We start from the raw sequence: 20336 nt of genomic DNA on the forward strand, positions 1-20336 counted from the left end.
TGTTACAATAATTAATTACACATAGCAAAGTACATGCAGTAATGTGGATTATTTAGGCATAAACATGCACTGTACTATAAAATGATGCCACAAATTTTAAGGTTAGGTGAACAAAAGCCTACAAAGTGCATTAACAGAAAAGAACTGAGTCACAACTCTGCCACAGTTCTCATATGCAGACTTTTTTTCTTAATAAGGATCTTGAATTCACTGCTCTATTTGTAAATCCCAGATACTTCCCACGGAACTAAATTCATCATGTGCTTCTATTAAAGCCTTATGTTGTTATACTATTTTAACAACTATAATTTGTATTCTGAGCTTCTTATCCCTTAACCCACCAGGTCTTGTTGAGACCACCTCCTAAACATTTCCAAGGGATGATACTTTGGTTCGTAAAATGTGTGCCTTGGATGCATGAGGATGAAAGGACCAAACAAAGAGGGAGGAGAGGATGGAAGGCAGGAGTTAACACATGATGAAAACAACTTCCACTGAAATAAGTAGCAGCTATTTAATCTTCTTTTTAACTATCATTAATTTATTTTACATCCTGACCACACCTCCTTCCCTCCTCTCTTCCCAGTTACTTTTGTAATGCCAACAATTACTCGAGAAACCTATCATACAACCATTCAAAAGTAACTGTATAGCCGGGTGTTGGTAGCATGCCTTTAATCCCAGCACTCGGGAGGCAGAGGCAGGTGGATCTTTGTGAGTTTGAGGCCAGCCTGGTCTACAGAGCTGGTTCCAGGGACAGGCTCCAAAGCAATACAGAGAAACCCTGTCTCAAAAAACCAAAAGCAAATGTGTAAATCAAAATATCCTTCAATGTTGTCTAATATGACATGTTTTTATACAAGAAAAAGGACCTAAAGAATATACTGTTTTAATTAGCTATCAAAGATTTAAAAATTAACATTCTCATTTAGACTTACAACTATTAAAAAGACGTCTTAGAAATAGCATTTGATTTCAGTGAAATTTTTATAATATCCAATCAAAGAAAAACATATTATAACTTGCTCACTTTGTTTATTACCTGTTTTCCCGTTCATACATTTCCCTAGAGGCACTTCGAAGCTGATCAATTTCCAGATTAGTTTTCAATTTGATTTGTTCCAGTTCATCATGTAGTTTATTTTCATATTCTGTTTTATAATGGTCTCTGCAAAAACAAAAGAATAGTCATGGTTTTCTTTCATGAAAAAAAAAAAAAAGACATTTTCCAGGTAAGATTTTAATATCTTGTATAAAGTATGCTTTCATAATATGTTTAGGAAACTTAGCCATTTTAGATGTTTAAGAATTCCTAAGACACCATTCTAAAGTAGCAGCCCACTAACATATCACTACTGTCCCATGGGCTTTCTCAATTACTATGACAGATATTAGTCTCAGGTAGGGCCCTCATCTTCAACATCCTTTTCAATGCTGAAGCCTGAAGACTGATGTACACGATGTTGCATGTTGAGACATAAAGAATAAAAATGTAATACCAAGATTGTTCTGACTTTATAAAACATTTCCTTTCTCAGCTCAGCAAACAGCCACACATAAAATTTTTTAAAGATAAAGTCAAAGTATTACATAGGTCATTAGTAGCAAGCACAGCACAAACCAATAAACAGGCCGGGAGAAGTCAGAAATGTTGAACCATTAAAGGCAAAGTTTTAACTTAAAGTTTGTCCTTTATGCTCATGTGCATGGATGTTTTGCTGCATATATGCACACCATGTGCATTTGTACTCACGAAGGCCAGAGACTGGTGTCAGATTCCTGGAGGGACTTACAGATGGTGACACCTCATGTGTGAGCCACAATGAGGGTACTGGGAACTGAACACAGGTTCTCTGGGAGAGCAGCCAGTGCTCTATAGCAGGCTTTTTCTCTTTGAACCACCAACCAGCTCCCAAATCATGACACAGAGGCTCATTATGTTATGAATGCTCAGCCTCATCTTAGCTCATTTCTGGCTAACTCTTAACCTGTTTCTCTTTACCTTTGGCTTTGGGGCTTTTTCCTTTTTCCTGCAACTCACTTTCACTGCTCCTCCTGTCTGGCTGGTGGATGCCCGGCTTCTGGCCCTAGGCATCTCCCTTATTCTCTTCTTTTCTGGATCTTTTTGAGCCTAAACTTCTTCTATTTATTCTCTCAGCCTGCCAGCTCCGCCTATCCTTTCTCTGACTAACTGCTGGCTGTTCAGCTCTTTACTGGACCAATCAGGTGCCTCGGGCAAGCACGGTGAAACAAATGAAGCACATGTTTACACAATTAAACGAATGCAGTATAAACAGATGCAACACATCTTTACACAATTAAACAAATGCAATATAAACAAATGTAGCACACCTTTGCATCATTAAATAATTGTGGCATAAACAAAATGTCACACACATTTATACAGTTAAAAGTAATATTCTGCAACATAAACAAATGAAACACATCTTTACCTAGTTAAAATTATTCCCCAACAATGCTCTTAACTGCTGGGTCATCTCTCCAACACCAAATTTTAACTTTTTTTAGTTTTTGGCATGCTGATAAATATTAATAGCCCAACAATTATGAGGGCTCTTAGTATAAAGCAACTCTAGAGCTTATGCATATTTATCAGAAGGCAGAAGGTAGACTTGAGATGCCTGCAGTCTGAGTCCAAGGCCTGTGATTTGAAAACCACATGATTAGTACGTAATTGAGACTCTCATATTTGTCAGAGAAATTCCAAGTATACTTAGATTTCCTTTAAAATGGTTATTTCTATAGATACTTTCAAACTTTCAAAAACTACTAAGTAATCTTAGCTACAGGGTCATGAACTTTTTTCTTTGACATTCTGAGAACGAAACCTAGGGCTTTCCTTCCACCAGCAATAGGATATTAAGAATATTGTTAGAAAATAAGTTATGGGCTGTCAATGTGACTCAACAGGTAAAGGCACTTATTGCACAAGGGGAACAACCCAGTATACAATGGGTGAAGGCAAAAGTATCTGGAGGAGAGACAAGAGAGTAATGGGAACTGGTGAATATGAACACAGTACATGATGCACACATAATACTATGATAGCCCTCAATTTTTATAATAAGTACATGCTAATTAAATTTTTTTAACTAAAAGAAGAAAAATAGGCCACTGTGGTTCCTGGAAAGCCACACTATCACTAAAAGATCAACTAGAAAAGAAATGCTAGAAAGGAGATGACATGAAAGGGACATGTAGACCTGAACCCAGCTCCCACCCTCACACAGCGTGCTCATTTACATCTAGTACACGGAGCAGGGAGTCTTGCCTGGATGACACGTATTTTTCATACATCTCTTCTCTGGCCTTTTTGGTCTCCTCCAGTTGCACCTGCAGCCTCTCCAGGCGATCCTGTTCGTGGGCACAGCGGACACTGAGCTCCATGTTTTGGCGGTTGAGGTACTCTTTATCCTTCTGCAGGAGGGTGACTGTCTGCTGCAAGGTGGTTACCTATGGAAATTCAGAGACGTCCAGAGGGAGGGGTCACTTCTCAACACCGACTTTCCCTGTGTGTGTGTTACATAAAAATTCTCCTTGATACGCAACCTTGTTAATGCAAAATTGCCCGCTAAGTCTCTCTTGCGTCCTGGTAGCTACATAAGGAGAAAAATATGATTTCTCCCAGGACTTCATCCTGGGCTATTCGTGTGTTAACATATAATAAACATGAGTGAGTCGACTGGGGAGCTTACCTCTTTTGATAATTCACTTCTTTCTTTAGCCTGTGCTGTGTGAGAAGCTTCAAGTATTTCATGTTTTCTTCTAACCTCGAGTACTTCCTGTTCAAGAGCGTCACGCTCACTAGGAAAATAAAATCAAATCCACATGTAAATATGGAAACCTCTTTCACAGTTGAAAGGGGTTGAGTGGCAAGAGGCTGACCAGAACAGTGGGGCCTTTGTGTATCTACTTTTCAAATTCAGAAGGTTCAAGACCTTGTTCAGATAAGCAACACAGTGTTAGTGTTAGATAAATGCATGAAGTATGCTAAGTAGTAAAAGACACAATTCTTTGTAAGGTACAATTTCTTCCTTGTTTTTCTCTAATTGTTGCTACCTGTCAAGCTATGGCTATCCTATCGGGCTATTCTATTCAGCAATTGCAACCCTGCTGCTACCAGCGGTGGTTAGAGCCCAAGTCTGAGAGAAGTCGGTTCCTTCAGGCACCGACTCTTTCAGTGCTACTAAGGAAACATTTAAATCTCTGTCCTGCTTAAGCACTCAAGATTCAAAGGTTGAGGGAGGATCCCGCTTCCTAGAGAGGCTGAATAGCAAGCCTCTCACCTCTTCCCAGGAAGTCCTCCTGCTTCCTCACCCCTCCTTATAAACCACCTGGCTCCGCCCTACAACTTCCTGTCAGCAATTTGCATCATTAAACAAATGTTCCAGAGCATAAACAAATGTAAGACACCTTAGAATTCACACACACACTATCTTTTAGTTTTTTGTTGTAGCTATTGTTGTTTCAGACATGGTCTCTCTTAGCTCACACTAGCCAAGAACTCATAGCAATTCTCCATGCAGTGATTACAAGCATGAGCCATCTTACAGGTCTTCAATCTTACTTTGAACTCAAAGCTTTTAAACTGAAGAACTTAAATACAGCCTCAGGCAAACATACATCCTAATTTCTAACTCATATTACACAGCAGCACATAGGCAGGCATTCAAGGCACCACTATTTCATTCACATGCTGTTTATGATTAAGCTAGATATGGTAAATTTTTCCTTCAGACTAGCCCTCTCCCAGAAAGGTGAAACTAAGAACTGGACCAAATCGGTATGCTTAAAACTGAGCAGAGAAATGCTGTTGCTCCTAACTCTCCTCCCTAGTTAGAAGGGCCTTGGGACTCACTCCACAGACTCTAGCACTGGACAGCTGTTGCTTTCCAATATGCCACACAGATGAGAGCTATAGCCTATTCTCTGATATATTTGACCCGAGGCTGCAGATTCATTGATGATTCAGATTAAATATGATTAATAAGGCTACCCAGCAGCCATCCTGACATACACATTTACTAGTTGAAATGGTACTATTTTTTATTTTTTTAAACTTATTTGAACCAAAGATTCAGGTGGAATTCCCATCCCCCATTTTATTGGCCTATTTTTAACATATGGAAGTGCTTATACTTTTTAATAAAGGTTATATTTTTCTTCCTAGTTTTTCATTATAAAAAAAGAGAGACTATAATAAGCACCCATGATTTTATCAAGCAGCCTTTATAATTATAAACTCTTGTTTCATTTACTGAAAAATATGTCAGAAAGCTCTGAACTATTCTGATGATTATATTTTTCCTCATTTTATTTACCATTTCTGTAGATTTAGAGAGGAAAATATGACATAAAAGTATCAATTGTAAGTATCATCTTACCATCTCAAAATGACTTCATTTTAAATGCTTCTTGGATTTTTCAGTGGGAGTGGGTGGGGGACAACAGGTGCGGTAAGGTGAATATGATCAAAATGTGATGTATATGTATGAAAATGATGATGAAACCCATTATAATGTATTGTTAATGTATACTAATGAAAACTTAATAAAAATTAAATGTTTCTTTCAAAAGTCAGCTTTCTTCAGGAATTCATTGAGTATAGCTCTCATAGATTTCAAGATCAAACAAATACTATATTAGGAAATAGGATAAGTATTATTACATACCAAGGTGGGAATAAAAATACCAATATATGTGCTAAATGCTTGAAAATTCACTTACAATATTCTATCATTGACTGCCTACTGGACTTGAAGCTTTCTAGCTGTAGCAGATATAACAAATGAACAAGTAAGATAAATACACCCTATCTGCACAGATACAGTACTTATATATTCTAAAATGTTGGCAGTAGTCCTTGGGTTAATCTTTTGCTGTTTTTTTTTTTTTTTTTTTTTTTTTTTTTTTTTTTTTTTTTTTTGTTTTTTTTGTTTTGTTTTTTTGAGATGGTTTCTCTGTTTAGTCCTGGCTATCTGTGAACTCAACTCTGTAGACCAGGCTGGCCTTGAACTCAGATGTGCCTGCCTCTGTCTTCTGACTGCTGGGATGAAAGGTATGCACCAAAGCCACCTGGTATCCTTTGGTTAATCTTATCTGACAACACTCAGGTTTAAGTGAGATTTACCAAGGGACACATCAGGGAAGCTCCTTAAATACAGAACAATAGAGAAGTCCCTTCCAGATAAAGGAAGATTTTCCCCAGTTACATATTCCTACAAAGTGATGTTTCTAAAGAGTGAAAACCTTTGTTGGAAAAGGAATAGCTAAAAAAACAAAACAAAACAAAACAAAAATCACTTGAGAAAATTTAAAACACTTAAATTGACATTACATGAAATTCACCAAACAACACTAAGCAAATATTCACACAAGGCATTTTACAGGGGTCCTATTTTCTCTTCCTTCTTGAAGGGTGATAGCAACTTCTACATCCACTAAAGAACACCAATATAAAACCCCAGCTGATGCCCACCAAGCTGCACACTTTTACATAACGACCAAGGAAATGGATAAATAACTGTGGGTGATACAAATTCAGATGACTGCGGTAAACAGGAAAAGTGGAACTCTCCAGGGCCCCCTCACCTCTTGACTTTGTCGTAGTTCTCTTGACGGTAATCACCTTGCTGAATCAACTGTTTGGTGTCTGCCAATTCCAAGGCCAAACGCTGACATCGGATTTGAAGTTCAGAGTTGTTCTTTCGATCTTGCTCATATGTCTATAAATCAAAGGAAGAATTACACATTTCAAAGTGAACATAGTAGCCCAAATTCTGTACTGAATTTTTCTGCTCATCTACGAAATGACCTTATAACTAAACCAAAACATGTTCAAATTATTTGTAATAGTTACTCAAAGGCAGGCCATCTTGAATTAGCAAGATTAATTATAAATTAAATCCAAAACTATTAGATTATTTCTATGGACTGTTTTGGGCTTAGATACTGAACGTACAAAGATGATTAACACGATTCATTTCCTCTTGAAAACATAAAATGCAAGCCTGAAAGAGTAGGCTACAAGCTCCTATCAGGAGCTGTTTGAAAGACATAATTGTGGGAACCCCAAGAACAGTGCTCTGCTTTGGTTGAACGTTGCAGCCTCCTACACTGAGGTTCTTTGTGAGAATGGAATGCTACTGAGCTCATTATAGGATTTAGCTGAGGATTCGCTGATACTTCCCAGGGATCATCCTGTACATCATTTAATACCTATATCCTAAAAGAAGATTCCGTTCTGCCAAAGAATGCTTCATCCTCCAAAACACTATTCATCATATGACTGTCCTGGGAGAGGGTACAATTCTGTGACCTAGGAATGTAAGTTTCAGAATTTAGTTTCTAGAAGTGAGTCACTTGAAATATGACATTTGTCTAAACATCCATCAGTGTTTACCTCATGGGATTCTGGTAATGATTATATCAAACAATACATACAAAATGCTTACAAAATTCACAACCTGTAATGAATGTTCATTAACTATAAATTAATATGCTTATACTACTTCCTCTTGGCTTTGATGTCCTGAAGGTTCACAGACAGATCGGTAGTTTACTAACTACACAAAGACTGTGACATGATCCAGAGTATAAACACAAACATTTCAAGGATGGGCAAAAGAGAACACATCCAAGGAACCTAAAGGAATATCAAAGAAGCAAAGGGTCAGCAGCTGTGTGAGTCAGAAGACGGAAAGACCACTTTAGGGGGATGAAGCAGTCAGTGTAGAGCTCCTCAGGACAAAGCAGCAAAATCTGTAAGGAGCAGAAGGCTGAGAAGTGGGGACTGAAACAAAGATGTCTGAGTGCCTATTACATCCTTGCTTTGTGATTTTTGTTTTGTATATAATGAGGCAGGGGTCTCATTATATAGTTCTGCTTGGCCTGGAATATGCTATATAGACCAGACTTGCCTCTGCTTCCCTACTGCTGGGATTAAAGATATGCCCCACTATTATTGTCATTATTTTAAGATAGGGTCTCATGTATATCGCTTCAACTCACTATTTAGCAAGGACGAACCTAACTCCTGAATCCACTTTCCGAGTACTTGGATTAAACGGCATTTAGCAAGATGCCCAGTTTATGTGGTGCTAGGAATTGAACGCAGGGCCTCCTGCACACAAGGCCAGTACTCTATCAAGTGAGCCATGTTGTGCAATTTTATATACAACAAGGTGGTCTTTTTCTTTTTATAGTGTATTACAAACATTTACTATAGCCACAGTCTACCCTTACCCTAATGTTTCATGTTTTATTACACACTTGGTTGCTCTCCTGGCTAGTTTTTATGTCAACTTGACCCAAATTGGAGTCCTATGAGAGGAGGAACCCTCACTTGAGAAAATGGCTCCACAAGATTGAGTTGTAGACAGGCCTGTAGGATATTTTTTTTTTTTTTTTATTAGTGTGACTGATGAGGGAGGGCCTAGCACATTGTAGGTGAGGTCAACCCTGGGCTGCTTGTCCTGGGCTCTATAAAAAAGCAGGCCGAGCAAACCAGTAAGTAGCACCCTTCCAAGGCCTCTGCATCAACTCCTGCCTCTAGGTTCCTACCCTGTGTGAGTTACTGCCCTAATTTCCTTCAATGATGAACAGTGATGTGGAATCATAAGCAAAATTAACCCTCTGCCTCCCAAACTTCGGTCACCCTGTTTTCATCACAGCAATAGTAACCCTGACTTCCTGGACAGTTCCTAAAGGTATGCATTTTCTACTCCTCATGGGCCCCCTCCCAATAAAACCAGCAAAACAAACAAATCAGAACGGGTACAGGTGTGAGTTTATAGGCTTCCTGACAGAGAACTGTAGGAAGTCTCATCTGAGGCTTTCCATTTTCACTGTGAGATGAGGCAGCAGTGATCTGATTAAAATGAGAGATGGAAAGTTGAAGATGTGTAGACAGGGAAGAAGGGTAAAACAGCTTCCACGGAAAGACAGACTAGGAAAAGGAGAAGGAGGAGCAGCAGCAACACACAAAGGTGCTGCATGGGAGGCTAATAACAAAGACTCTGAAGTGCCTACTGCTGCCCGTGGAGTGCCCCCCAGTGAGGCTCAGCTAGACAAACAGAACTGAGGTGCCCGCCTCAGGGAGCTTGATGAAAAGAAAATTGAAATTGAAAGCCATCAACATGAGAGAGGTTGGAGATGGATAGGGCAGAGCAGAACAAGAACACACATCTCAGGACTGATGAAATCAGATGTACTGTGAATTTTGTTTCCATTAGAATCACACACTGGGAGCTTTGGGTGAGTGTTCAGATAAAGTACACATGCAAAGAAAGACACAGATGCTACACTCAAGGTAGATGTGTACAGTGTAAAAATCCAGAGACCTTGAGATGGGGACGCAGCCCAGGAAAACAGCACGCGCCTAGCACCTACAACGCTCTCCAGGTTTCATCCATAACGCTGAAAAAGAACTAAAACTAAACAGTGGGAAGGGAGATAAAAGCATAAGTGTCTGGACAGTCACGTCTGAATGTGCCTCAAATATGTGATGTCACAAAGAGAACAGTCTGCACACGTGTGTATACACACACAACTTTTTTTCAGTATAAATGCCATAGCAGAAATAGCCAGAAGTTCAGTGTTGGGAGTCGTGTGGCCTAGTTTTGGACCAGTATATGAGTGACTGTCCAACGGGTGCCCAGATGGGGTAAAAGCCCACGGGGTCTGTCTCACTTGGCAAGGACTTAGGGGACGGTGCAGAATTTCTGTGACCGCACAGCCTGCATACATGCTTCTCTCTCACAGTGACTGATGGTTCTCACGGCGTTTTAGTGTCATTTTGTCAATCATACATGAGACAGATATGACTATTATTTTTTTCTCAAATATTTTCCATAAACTTTTTTGGGAGCTGATGCTTCTCAGGTTTCTGATCTGAGGATTCTAGCTGTCACTTCAGACACCAGGAGCTGTCCTCTGTGTTGTCAGGATTGGAGGCAGGTCACCCCTATGTCTGTAAGTATGTTTTGAATAGGACCCTTTTCTTGAAAAGGTGTGCCTATGTCAATCACCTTTTAGTTTTGTAAAGAAAGGGTGTACCTGGCTCCATATTTGGACAAGGTAACAGAATGATTTAAGTGTTGTTTTTGGTTTAAAGATGTTTTGATGTAAAAGTTGGGAGAAAAACATATTTGACATATTTGTTTTTGCTGGAGGTTAAAGTTGGATGATGGGAAAAGCTTGTATGGAAAAACATGCTTGTTTTTGATATATAAATAAAGACAGCTGGAGCTATTTGGGGCTGGCCACTTGTGGGAAACTCATTTGGTGGTCGGACATGGACAAGTAATTTCTTTGTGCTGATGCCCCTTCCCCATCTCAGGACCTGAGCCCAGGCAGAGGCTGGACCAAGGCAGCTCAGTGTAGAATCACATACTTTATATCAAGAATTTCTTTTAAGACTTTTCAAGCTAAACTCTTTCCTTCGATCTATGTAGAAGAGGAGACAGAAAGATTTGTAAGAACCAGAGGTGACAGATGACTTTAACGAAATAGTATCTTCCCACACAACATGACGTTTGCACATATGACATCACAGAGACTGTGGCAGCCAGTTGACAGGTTCAAGCCAGGTGGAGTCCCAGCAGTGAAAGGGGGAAGCACATGGGCTCTCACCCCTCAAGAAGCAGCTACCAGCAGTTACTACCCCCTGGGAAAGGAAGTAACAGTTTTATTCCAGTGAAGTTTCAGTAGATCTACTAACCACACTTCAGGGCAGGCTCCACACTTAGGAGTAGCTGACCAACAAAAATGAACTCAATGGTATTTTTGAAGACTTTTTATCTCATTTTGCCTGCTTGGGCGCGCGCGCGCGCGCACACACACACACACACACACACACACACACACACACACACACACACACCTTTTGTTTGTTTACTTTAAGGTCAGTTTTGTGGGTTTTTTGTGTATGTGTGTGCTTTTTGTTGATTTTTTTTTTTTAGGGAGAGAGAGAACAAAGTTGGGTGGGTAGGGAATTGGAGAGGATCTGGGAGGAATTGGGGAGGAGGAAAACATGAACAATATAATGTATATATTTTTTCCAATAAAAAAGTTTCAAAAAGTCTCCCCTTAAAGTTGTAACCTGTGTAATGAATGGTAGGGGTCTGCGCTGCATACTCTTAGAACTACAGGAAGGAGCTGTATGTTGGTATGATTGTAAGCCCAGCTGGACTTCACGTTTCAGATCAGCCTGGGTTATACAGTTAGAACTCATTTCCACATTAAATTAAAGATTAAGGTATAGCAGTGGAAAATGGAAAATAGTACATTGCCTCAAAAGGGAACCAAACTTTATGGCTGGAGAATTTTGTGTATAAAGGAAAAAATGCAGTAGACTACTTTGTATTACCCACGGCTTTCTTCCCAGTCTCCTGTGGGAAGACACTGAGCCCAACTCAAGTGAAGATGTCTACTTTATGCTCTTTCACTGTTAGAAAGTGGAATGTATGTGTTATTGGCCACCATTCCTTGCCTCCCACAAGATAAGCAAAAGATTGAGAAAGTTTCTCATAATCCTAGCACCTACTACCATGGCTTTTACACAGAAGGTTTGTAAGTAATGTTTATGGACAAGAAGAAGCAAGACAGGACAGGAGATGCAGAAAAATGTAAATCCTTTCATACATAAAGAAGCAGACTCAAACTTTGCATTTACCACCCCTTCCAAACTGGAAATTTCTAGATAACAGTAAGTGAATCAATAGCTAAGTATCAATGTCTCTTTTGAACTGAGGAAAAAAAACATTGCATAGGGAAAGGAAATGCAATCTGAGGCACCAAAACTTTCACTTCTCGACAGCTTTATACAGCTGGAGGAAAACTCATTTCCGACTGCTAGGGTTAATGTTAAGTATTTTTTTCACTTAGGTTGTTTGCTAATTCCATGTAGAAAATAGTGTATCTGTAATTATAACTGCATGTTTTTTAGTCTTATCTATGACCCTCCCCTTCCCTATACCCGCACATGACTCCAAGCTCCTTAGAGACCTGTCTTATCTCTGTGTACCCAGTAGCCCTAGTCCCTACACTAGAAATACTTGAAGAGTAAAATGATTATAAAACATAAGACTCTACAGTCTTAGCACTTAAAACAGGTAGCTCAAACAGACAAATTTACTTCAAAATTAATGTGCCTGATATTAGTTTCCCAACCAAAATTAAGGATTAAACATCACCTCTTAAGCAATATTGTATGCAACATATTATGGGTGTGTGTGTGTGTGTGAGTATGTGTGTGTATGAAGGAAATTTCTATTTACTTATCAGTTCTTAAATGGGTGAGGTTTGCTTCAGAAAAAAATTGGGTTGTGTAATTTTAATTCTTTATGTATCATATGCTATAAAAAGAGCTTCAGTAGGGAAAATATTAATGGGACAGAAATTACATGTATAAGGGACAGACAGGGAGATACATGTAGGGGGGTCATGAAGAAATACCTCTTTCTTTATATATTTCCCTACTGTTTATTTGCCCCAAGAAACTAAGAAAAGTCTTGTCCTACAGTGTTTTCTAAGTTATCAACTACTAGAGTTTTCATTATAATATGATTCATCCCCACCCTCCATTTCACTTGATTCCAAACACCAGGTGTTTTAGACACGCAGTATTTCAGAGACGAAAAATACACTAGATAATCTACTAAAGTCTCATTTTCAAGATAAGGGCATGACGACACATCAGAGGGACACTTGTACATTCATGCTCATTGCTTCTCTATTTACAACAGTCAGGAAATGGAAGCAGTTTAGATGTCTATCAACAGATAGAGAAAATGTGATACATACATACACACAATGGAATTTCATGAATTGGCAAGGAATAATTAAATCACATTTCAGGAAGATCAATGCAATCATAAGTCATTATGTGAATTGAAGAAAGTCACCTTCAGAAAGACACTTTTTCTAAATATGTAGAATTGGAGTTGTGTGTATGTGTGTTTACATTTATATGTGGGGACGTGTGTCACAGAGCTAGAAAAGAGGTCATCCAAGTACTTTGTTTTGTTTTTTGCTTTTTTTCTTCAATGCAGAGTTTCTCCGTAGCGTTGGAAGTTGCCCTAGAACTCGCTCAGTAGACTAGGCTGGCCCAGAACTCACGAGATCTGGCCATCTCTGCCTCCAAAGTGCTAGGATTAAAGTTGTGAGCCACCACTCCTTGGCTCAAGCTATTTACTGCTCAAGGTCAACTTTAACTATAGGTTTCGGGCTTCAAAACTCATATGTACATAAATCAAAGTTAATTTTGAAATCTCTCCCCTAAAACAATCACTACACTTATTTCTTGAACATGTTTAAGAAATCGTTTGACAGTTTACTGTGGTGGTACACAACTGAGATCCCAGCCCAACAGAAGCTGGGGCAGGGTTGAATTCCAGGGCAGGCTATACTATGTAGATAGACCCTGTTTCAAAAGCAAACCTAAGTAAAAGCAAATCATTTGGTAAAGTGACATCAAGTCTAATGTTTCTATGAGGAGTAAAAAGTACTCAATGTTGAAATACAACAGGCACATTTTAAACAGCAGCTGTGCAACCAAGTAGCAATTAGCCTGGATATAACAAATTTCTAAGCATCTGGGCAAATTTGCAGTCTCCCATCACGCAGACTGAAAGACAAGTTGCAACTTATGTGTCAAAATAAATGGTTAACAAAGCAACACTCTCCTGGCTGTAGCAAGACAGAGCAACTAAGGAGGCTGGGAAGATGATGCCACCTAAATTGCCTTGAGGTCAATGATTCCAATCAGAAGCAGTTTACACCAGAAAGACATTTAGTGAGTGACAAAATACATTTTAACTGTTTGAGGCAAGTGAGAATTCACTTTAATGCAAACAATTCATGAGACGTCCAAGGAGTCTAACTGTGCTTTGACTGCTCTAGAGATCCTTCGACCAAGGGACTGTTCTGCTGCCAGAGTCTCCTCTTTGTCCTTGTCAAGCTCTTTAAGAAATGGATTATTAGTTCAAAGTTGAAGACTTTTTCTTTTTTTAAAGAGGAAAAAAGAACCCAGATGAAAGGATGACACTTTCATCAGATATGGACACTAGATTATGATAAGAGTTCAGACCTGCTCTAGGTCAACTTCTCCTCACTTAACTAGCCCTGAAAAAAAAAAGTATAGGAACAGACCAACAGATCATTCATTACTGGGTAAGTTCTGATTCACAGGTATGGCAGGATCTGCATGGCAAAAGGATTATGTTGATATCTTGAGTGACAAACTTTATAACCAGGTTGCATACAGTTGAAACAAACCTGGAATATTGGCTTTTCAATAGATACTGATCCAAAGGTAATTTCTTTTCCTCCTTGAGACAAGGTCTAAATATGTAACCCTGGTTAGCCTTGAGTTTGCTGTCCTTTGGCTTTGGCCTCCTGAGCGCTAGAATTACAGGCATGCACCACCACACCCAGCTCAAATCTCATCTTCACATTTGAGACCACGTTTAATATAATAGCATGTATTGATCAAAGAATGTGAGTATATCAATGCAACAACAGTATGACTTTTCAGTCCTTCTGTGCCTTTGAGTCAGTGAGATTAGCACTACAAGTATTAACAAGTCACAGGTAGGAAAAAAATCAAAGAATTAAGTTGCTCCATCAATGGTAGTAGACACCATGTTTTTTGCTTTATTTTGTTTGGAACTTTTTGAAGCAAATGAAAATATAGGGTGCAATGGCAGATGACTTATCATCGGCACATGGAGTAATTTCTGTTTTACTCATAAACTGTCATAATTATATATTCAACATTCCATTTACTATCTTTAAACACACACTAACAGTGTACATAAATAAATATACACATGCATGAGAGTTATCATGTACATGGAATTTAAGGTAAGGAAATAAGGTCTTCCTCCTTCTTTCCTCTGAACTCCATTCTTAGGACAGTGAACAGTTGTCTCTCTGTGTTGATACTCACACACACACATGCCTTCAAACTCACAAAGGCAAAAGTGGTTATTTCCTCCCTTAACCACAACCACAACCACCACCACCACCACAACAACAACAATAATAAAATAGAACAGGCAGGTTTCAGGTTTGTTTGTTTGTTTGTTTTTTAAACATTTAGCCCCACAAATGGAAATGCTAATGCTGTCTGGTTTATTCATGTTTGAGACTGCATAATGTTTCATGGTGTAGCCTGTACCACAGGTTATGAAACCATTTCCTTGCTACTGTATCGATGGCTTTTGCTTTGTTTGGCCTCTTCCTCCTGCACATTGTAGAAATAGTGCCTCAGTACACCTTGTAAACCCATAATGGTACAAACCAGAGCTTCATGGCACACATGGCAGAGGCAACCCTTTGTTGAAGGATGCTTGTTTTGCATTTCGATCGGTGTTGCTGACTACCTGTGCGATAGCCTGCATCAGTTCACATTCTCACCCACAATAAATAGGTTTATGTTTTTAGTTATATTCATATTAATTAGTGGACATTTTGTCTTTTGTCTCAGTTCTCATTGTGATTTTAACTACATTTATCAAAATGTTAGTGTGATAGTCAATTTTTGTAAGCTCGGCAAAAGCTGCTGTCATGGGAAGAGGTGCAGGCTCAGCTGAGAAACTGCCCCCATCAGACTTGCCTTTAGGGACCCCTGCGTGGTATTTTCTTCATGGTTGCTCAGTGTAGGAGGACTAAGCCCACTGTGGGCAGTGCTACCCCTGGGCAGATGGCCCCAAGCTGTATAAGACAGGAAACTGAGTTTGCTGGTTGGTCATGGCACATGCCTTTAATCCTAGCACTTGGGAGGCTGAGGCAGGTGGATCTCTGTGAGTTTCAGACCAGCCTGCTCTACAGAGTGAGTTCCAGGACAGGCACCAAAGCCACAGAGAAAGCCTGTCTCAAGAAAAAACAAAACAAACAAACAAACAAAAACGAAGAAAGCAAACTGAGCAACTCTTGGGGAGTAAGCCAGTAAGTACACTCCTCTGTGATCCCTACTTCAGTTTCTACCCTGAGCTCTGGAGCAAGTGTAAGCCAAACAATGCCTTTCCTCCCTAAGTTGTTTTTGGCCAGTGTTTTGTCACAGCAACAGAAAGCTTATGACAGCTTTTAAGTTTCAGCATCTGGACATGTGGAGTTTACTTCTTGAGAAGCGCTTTATGTCCTTATCCATATTTGTCTGGTTGTCATTTTAGCAGCATTTTAAAACGGCACTGGCATTATATTTTTTGGTTTTTTAAATTAATTTATTTTTTACATTTCAATGGCATTACATTTTACTGTCTGCATTAAAAATAGCCTTCAAGTTCATGCTTTACATTGCAAGCTTTATATGTGGAATCTTTGGTCCTTCTGTTTAAAGCCTTTGGGTCCCAATGGCTTGCTAAAAAGTTTACTCTGACCCCTACAAATATGCTACCCAATAAAACTTCCTAGATGAGAGAAATGTCCTATATTGGCACATTCAGTACACGGGTGAGGAGCCAGCTGTGGTTGTTGAGTGAGGCAGACACACTGAATTTAATTGCTTGAATATACATGGCTGCAGGAGGTAGTGGCAGGGGAGAGCTCCAGGGATTGACTGCTCTATGGGCTGGCATACACTGGGACACCAATATTCTGAAGTGTGCTAAAGATAAGCCATCTCTGATCCCCTAAAATACATGCCTCAGGTTTCAGGTCAACAAGATCTCTGTAGCTCTCACATTCACAGTCATGTAAAGCTTGTTAATAACAGCATAAGATGAGGATGCTTAAAGGCTTTGCCTTGTTTGGTAATGTGGGTCCCACTAGCATTCTAGTACTTCTGTGACCCTCTTTTCAGGGTACTATTTCTAAAAGCTTATGTGGAAACACAGAATCACAAAGCAAATAAAGCTATAAAAATATTTTAACTGTGAATGTCTTCTTTGTAAATGCATTGAAGTTAAAACCCAGTGATGTCTAAAGTCTAACAACTACAGTACTGTTCAAGCAATAGTGAACATAAATTCTAAACACTTAGCAGATTTAATTCCAAATGGTAACAGTCACAAGAACTGGAAAGCTTTTTGAATTTCCTTCTTATATTTAAAAAAGAAAGAAATGCTAAACTCAGGTTATAAACGGAAACAATTTCTCAGAATTCCTAAAAGTATGTTGACTGTAAGTTAAAAAGCTCAGGCTATTCAAGTAATTCTTCTAATATTTTTAACTTACATGCATTCAATTTTTGCTCTGTCATATAAAATATAAGGACAAATTTTGTTCCACTGACATTTATCTGTTTACACTTGGCTAGCTATGTAAGTTTTAGGGTTTACACTGAATTTTTGGTTGGTCTACCACATTCCACATTCCCCTAACGACATCTATCGTTTCTTTGAAATCCTAGAGTACTTATTTTCACACCCATCAACTAAGTTACCCACACTTAGTTCTATATTAGATTTCTTTCCTCTGAATCTCCCATGACCAAGAAAAAAACTGGAATACCTACTCTTGCTTAATATATTAATCATTGAACAATATTTTTAGAAGCTGTCTAAGATCTGGTACTGCCATGCTTAACAATGTGATTTCATGGTGTTCCTTCTTCTTTGCATGTGTCAGTGTGTAAGAATGCATGTGGGTATGCATGTCTGAATGTGTGTGGGTGCATGTGCACTGGTAAGAAGGGGGCAGGCTGATGTTGGGAATCTCTCTTGACTGATCTTTCATTTTAATCTTTTGAGGTGTGTAGTGAGGTAGTCCTTCTGTAGCACTGACCACGCCCATTGGGGGGTGGAGAGATGGGCGGAGGTGACCTGAGGAAGGAGGTCGGAGGGGGCCAGGAAGGCGCTCTCTTGCTGGCGTGACTCGGACAGGAGAGGATCGGGTTGAATTTCCTGGTGTTCATCTGTCTAGGTTGTAAGTTATTTCTCCCTGAATAAACATCTATTCGGCCTATTTGTTTATCCTGATCCTTATTTACCGCAATAGAGGTGGGATCTCCTAAGACCACAACTGCTGGACAAATGGATTCTGAGCTTTCTGAGGCTACCTGTCTCATGCTTCAGAAGCTGCTATGTCCACTTGGCACTTACCCAGGTTCTGAGGATAAGGATTCTGGTTTCCTTGCTTGCACAGCTAGTGGGAGAACAGCTGAGCCACTGTCCTACCAGATTTTCCACTTACTTCCTTGAGTCCATTGCCTTCCTTGCTAGAGATGCACATGGGGAAAATATTGCATTCAAAAAGAAGTCCCGAACCCATCATGTACAAAAGCCAAACACTACCATCAGTTGCTACAGATACTAATATGTTCACATAGCTATTCTCCTTCAAACTGATAATACAGTATGCTCCGTGTGTGGAATATACTTTAACTAATCGTATAGACAATTGTTATTGAAGGGACTCTACCCAGCTTGAGTATGGCAAACATGGCTTCTCCCCCACCCCTGTGTTATAGAATATTATTTTAAGGTGTGTTACTTTTGTTTATGCTCTTATGTATGTACTTTTGTTTAATGATGCAAAGATGTGTTTGATTAAATAAAATTCACCTGAGTTCAGGAGGCTGGGTCTGCAACTAGCTGACAGGAAGTTGAAGGGAGGAGCCAGGTGGAGGTGGTTGATGAGGAGGGGCAAGAATGAGCATGAGGACTTCCTGGGAGGTGGAAAGAGGTGAACTGCTTGCTATTCAGCCTCTGTGGGAAGCGGGATTCTACCTCAACCTTTGAATCTTGAGTTCTTCAGTGGGACAGAGACTTAAGTTTCCTTAGCAGCTTTAAAAGAGTCGGTGCCTGAGGAAACAGAATTCCCTCAGACTTCAGCTCTTGCCACTGCTGGTGTGGAGGTACAAGTGCTCAATAGGATGGCTGGCTGGAGCTTAAAAGGAAGCAACAATTAAAAGAAAAACAACAAATTGGCCCCAACACAGGGCATCATTTTGTTGTGTGACCTTTTACTATTTCGGTTTCTTGAGGTGCCCACCACCCAGCTCCCAAATAAATCACACTCAGAGACTTATCCTTAGCTAGGATGCCTGGCCTTAGCTTAGCTTGTTTCTTGGCAGCTTTTCGTAATCTAAATTATCCCATCTATCTTTTCCCGGGGGCTTTCATCTTTCACCCTTACTCAGTGGCCGTCTGGGTGGCTGGCCCCTAGCATCCTCCTCTTCCTTGGTTCTCCTATTTATGATCCTCTCTGCCTGTCGCTCCCGCCTATTCTTGCTCCTGCCTCAGTATTTGCTCTTTAGCTCTTTGTCATCAGGCGTTCTAGAAAAAGAACCACAGCCTCACAGAGTTAAACAAATGCACCATAAACAAAAGCCACCTGAAACTAATATTCCCCAATGCCTCTGTCTTGACAAAAAGCAGTTAGATCACATTCCTAAAAGTAGTCACCAAGGCCTAGTCTCTTACTCAGCCGCCTCCTCCTGAGGGTTACTACCACATCCAGCTATCAGAGTAGTCAAGCCCAGAAATCAAAAGCCCCCTTTGGCTCCCCTAACTAACATGCCCGATTAAAATTAGACAGCTCAGTCTATCACAGGCTTTCCCTTTTACCTTTATAAAGCATCATATGGCCCCTCTCTAGCCAGAGGTTAGTCCTGTGTCCCTTTAGAGACAGATTCCCCTGAACCCCCACGGCACCCCGTTCCCGTTCCCTTCTCTCTCATTCTCTGTCTCCTGTCTCCGTCTTCTTTGTCTCTCTGGGGCAAACACATCTCCTTGTGCTGAGAACTTGGTCTTGGAGGTCCTGAGCCAAAAAACATCCTTTAATTATTTTGCTATAATGGTAGAATTCAGGCTGGAGAGAGGGCCCAGCCTTTCAGAGCACTTACTGCTGTTGCAGAGGACCCTGGTCTGGTTCCCAGCGCCCTCACTGTGCCTGCCATATGATCTGATGGCTCGTCTGACCGTCGCAGGTACCTACATACATGTGGCACACACATGCATGCCTGCCTACACACACACACACACACACACACACACACACACACACACACACACCTTTATTTCTAGTCATTTGTTGGTTTTAGCCTTCTTTTGTGACTGTCTTGCTGGAGAGCCTAAGCTGGCCTCAAACACTAGGCGTCTCTGGCTTAAGCTTCTAAAGTGCTGGCTTGTAGGCATGTCCCACCATGCCTTGCTCTTCTGCTTTATCCAGTTGAGGAATGCATATCTTTACTTTTGTCTTTCTGAGCAGTAATAAAGAGATTTTTTTTTTAAGGCCATAGATTTTCCTCTGGTAAATATGCTTTTAGAAATCTGACATAAAATATTATTGTTTTCACTGCTTTCTTTTAAAAAATTTTCTGAAGCAAAACATGTATTTAACTGTCAAGTTAGTTTAATTTTCTTCACCAT

At 39.9% G+C, this 20336-nt stretch overlaps 1 protein-coding gene across 1 annotated transcript in view; it reads right to left on the reverse strand.

Annotated features, from left to right (window-relative positions):
* Pibf1 (progesterone immunomodulatory binding factor 1) overlaps positions 1-20336 on the reverse strand; it is a 140507-nt gene that overhangs the window by 101746 nt on the left and 18425 nt on the right. The window contains exons 6-9 of the mRNA XM_051195294.1: positions 6613-6746; positions 3717-3825; positions 3293-3474; positions 1043-1168 (exon numbers count right to left, since the gene is read on the reverse strand). Coding sequence (XP_051051251.1) covers positions 1043-1168; positions 3293-3474; positions 3717-3825; positions 6613-6746 — 551 coding nt within the window. The remainder of the gene's footprint in view (positions 1-1042; positions 1169-3292; positions 3475-3716; positions 3826-6612; positions 6747-20336) is intronic.

This window comes from Phodopus roborovskii, unplaced genomic scaffold (assembly GCF_943737965.1).
Source record: "Phodopus roborovskii unplaced genomic scaffold, PHOROB, whole genome shotgun sequence".
NCBI classification, from domain to species: Eukaryota; Metazoa; Chordata; class Mammalia; order Rodentia; family Cricetidae; genus Phodopus; species Phodopus roborovskii.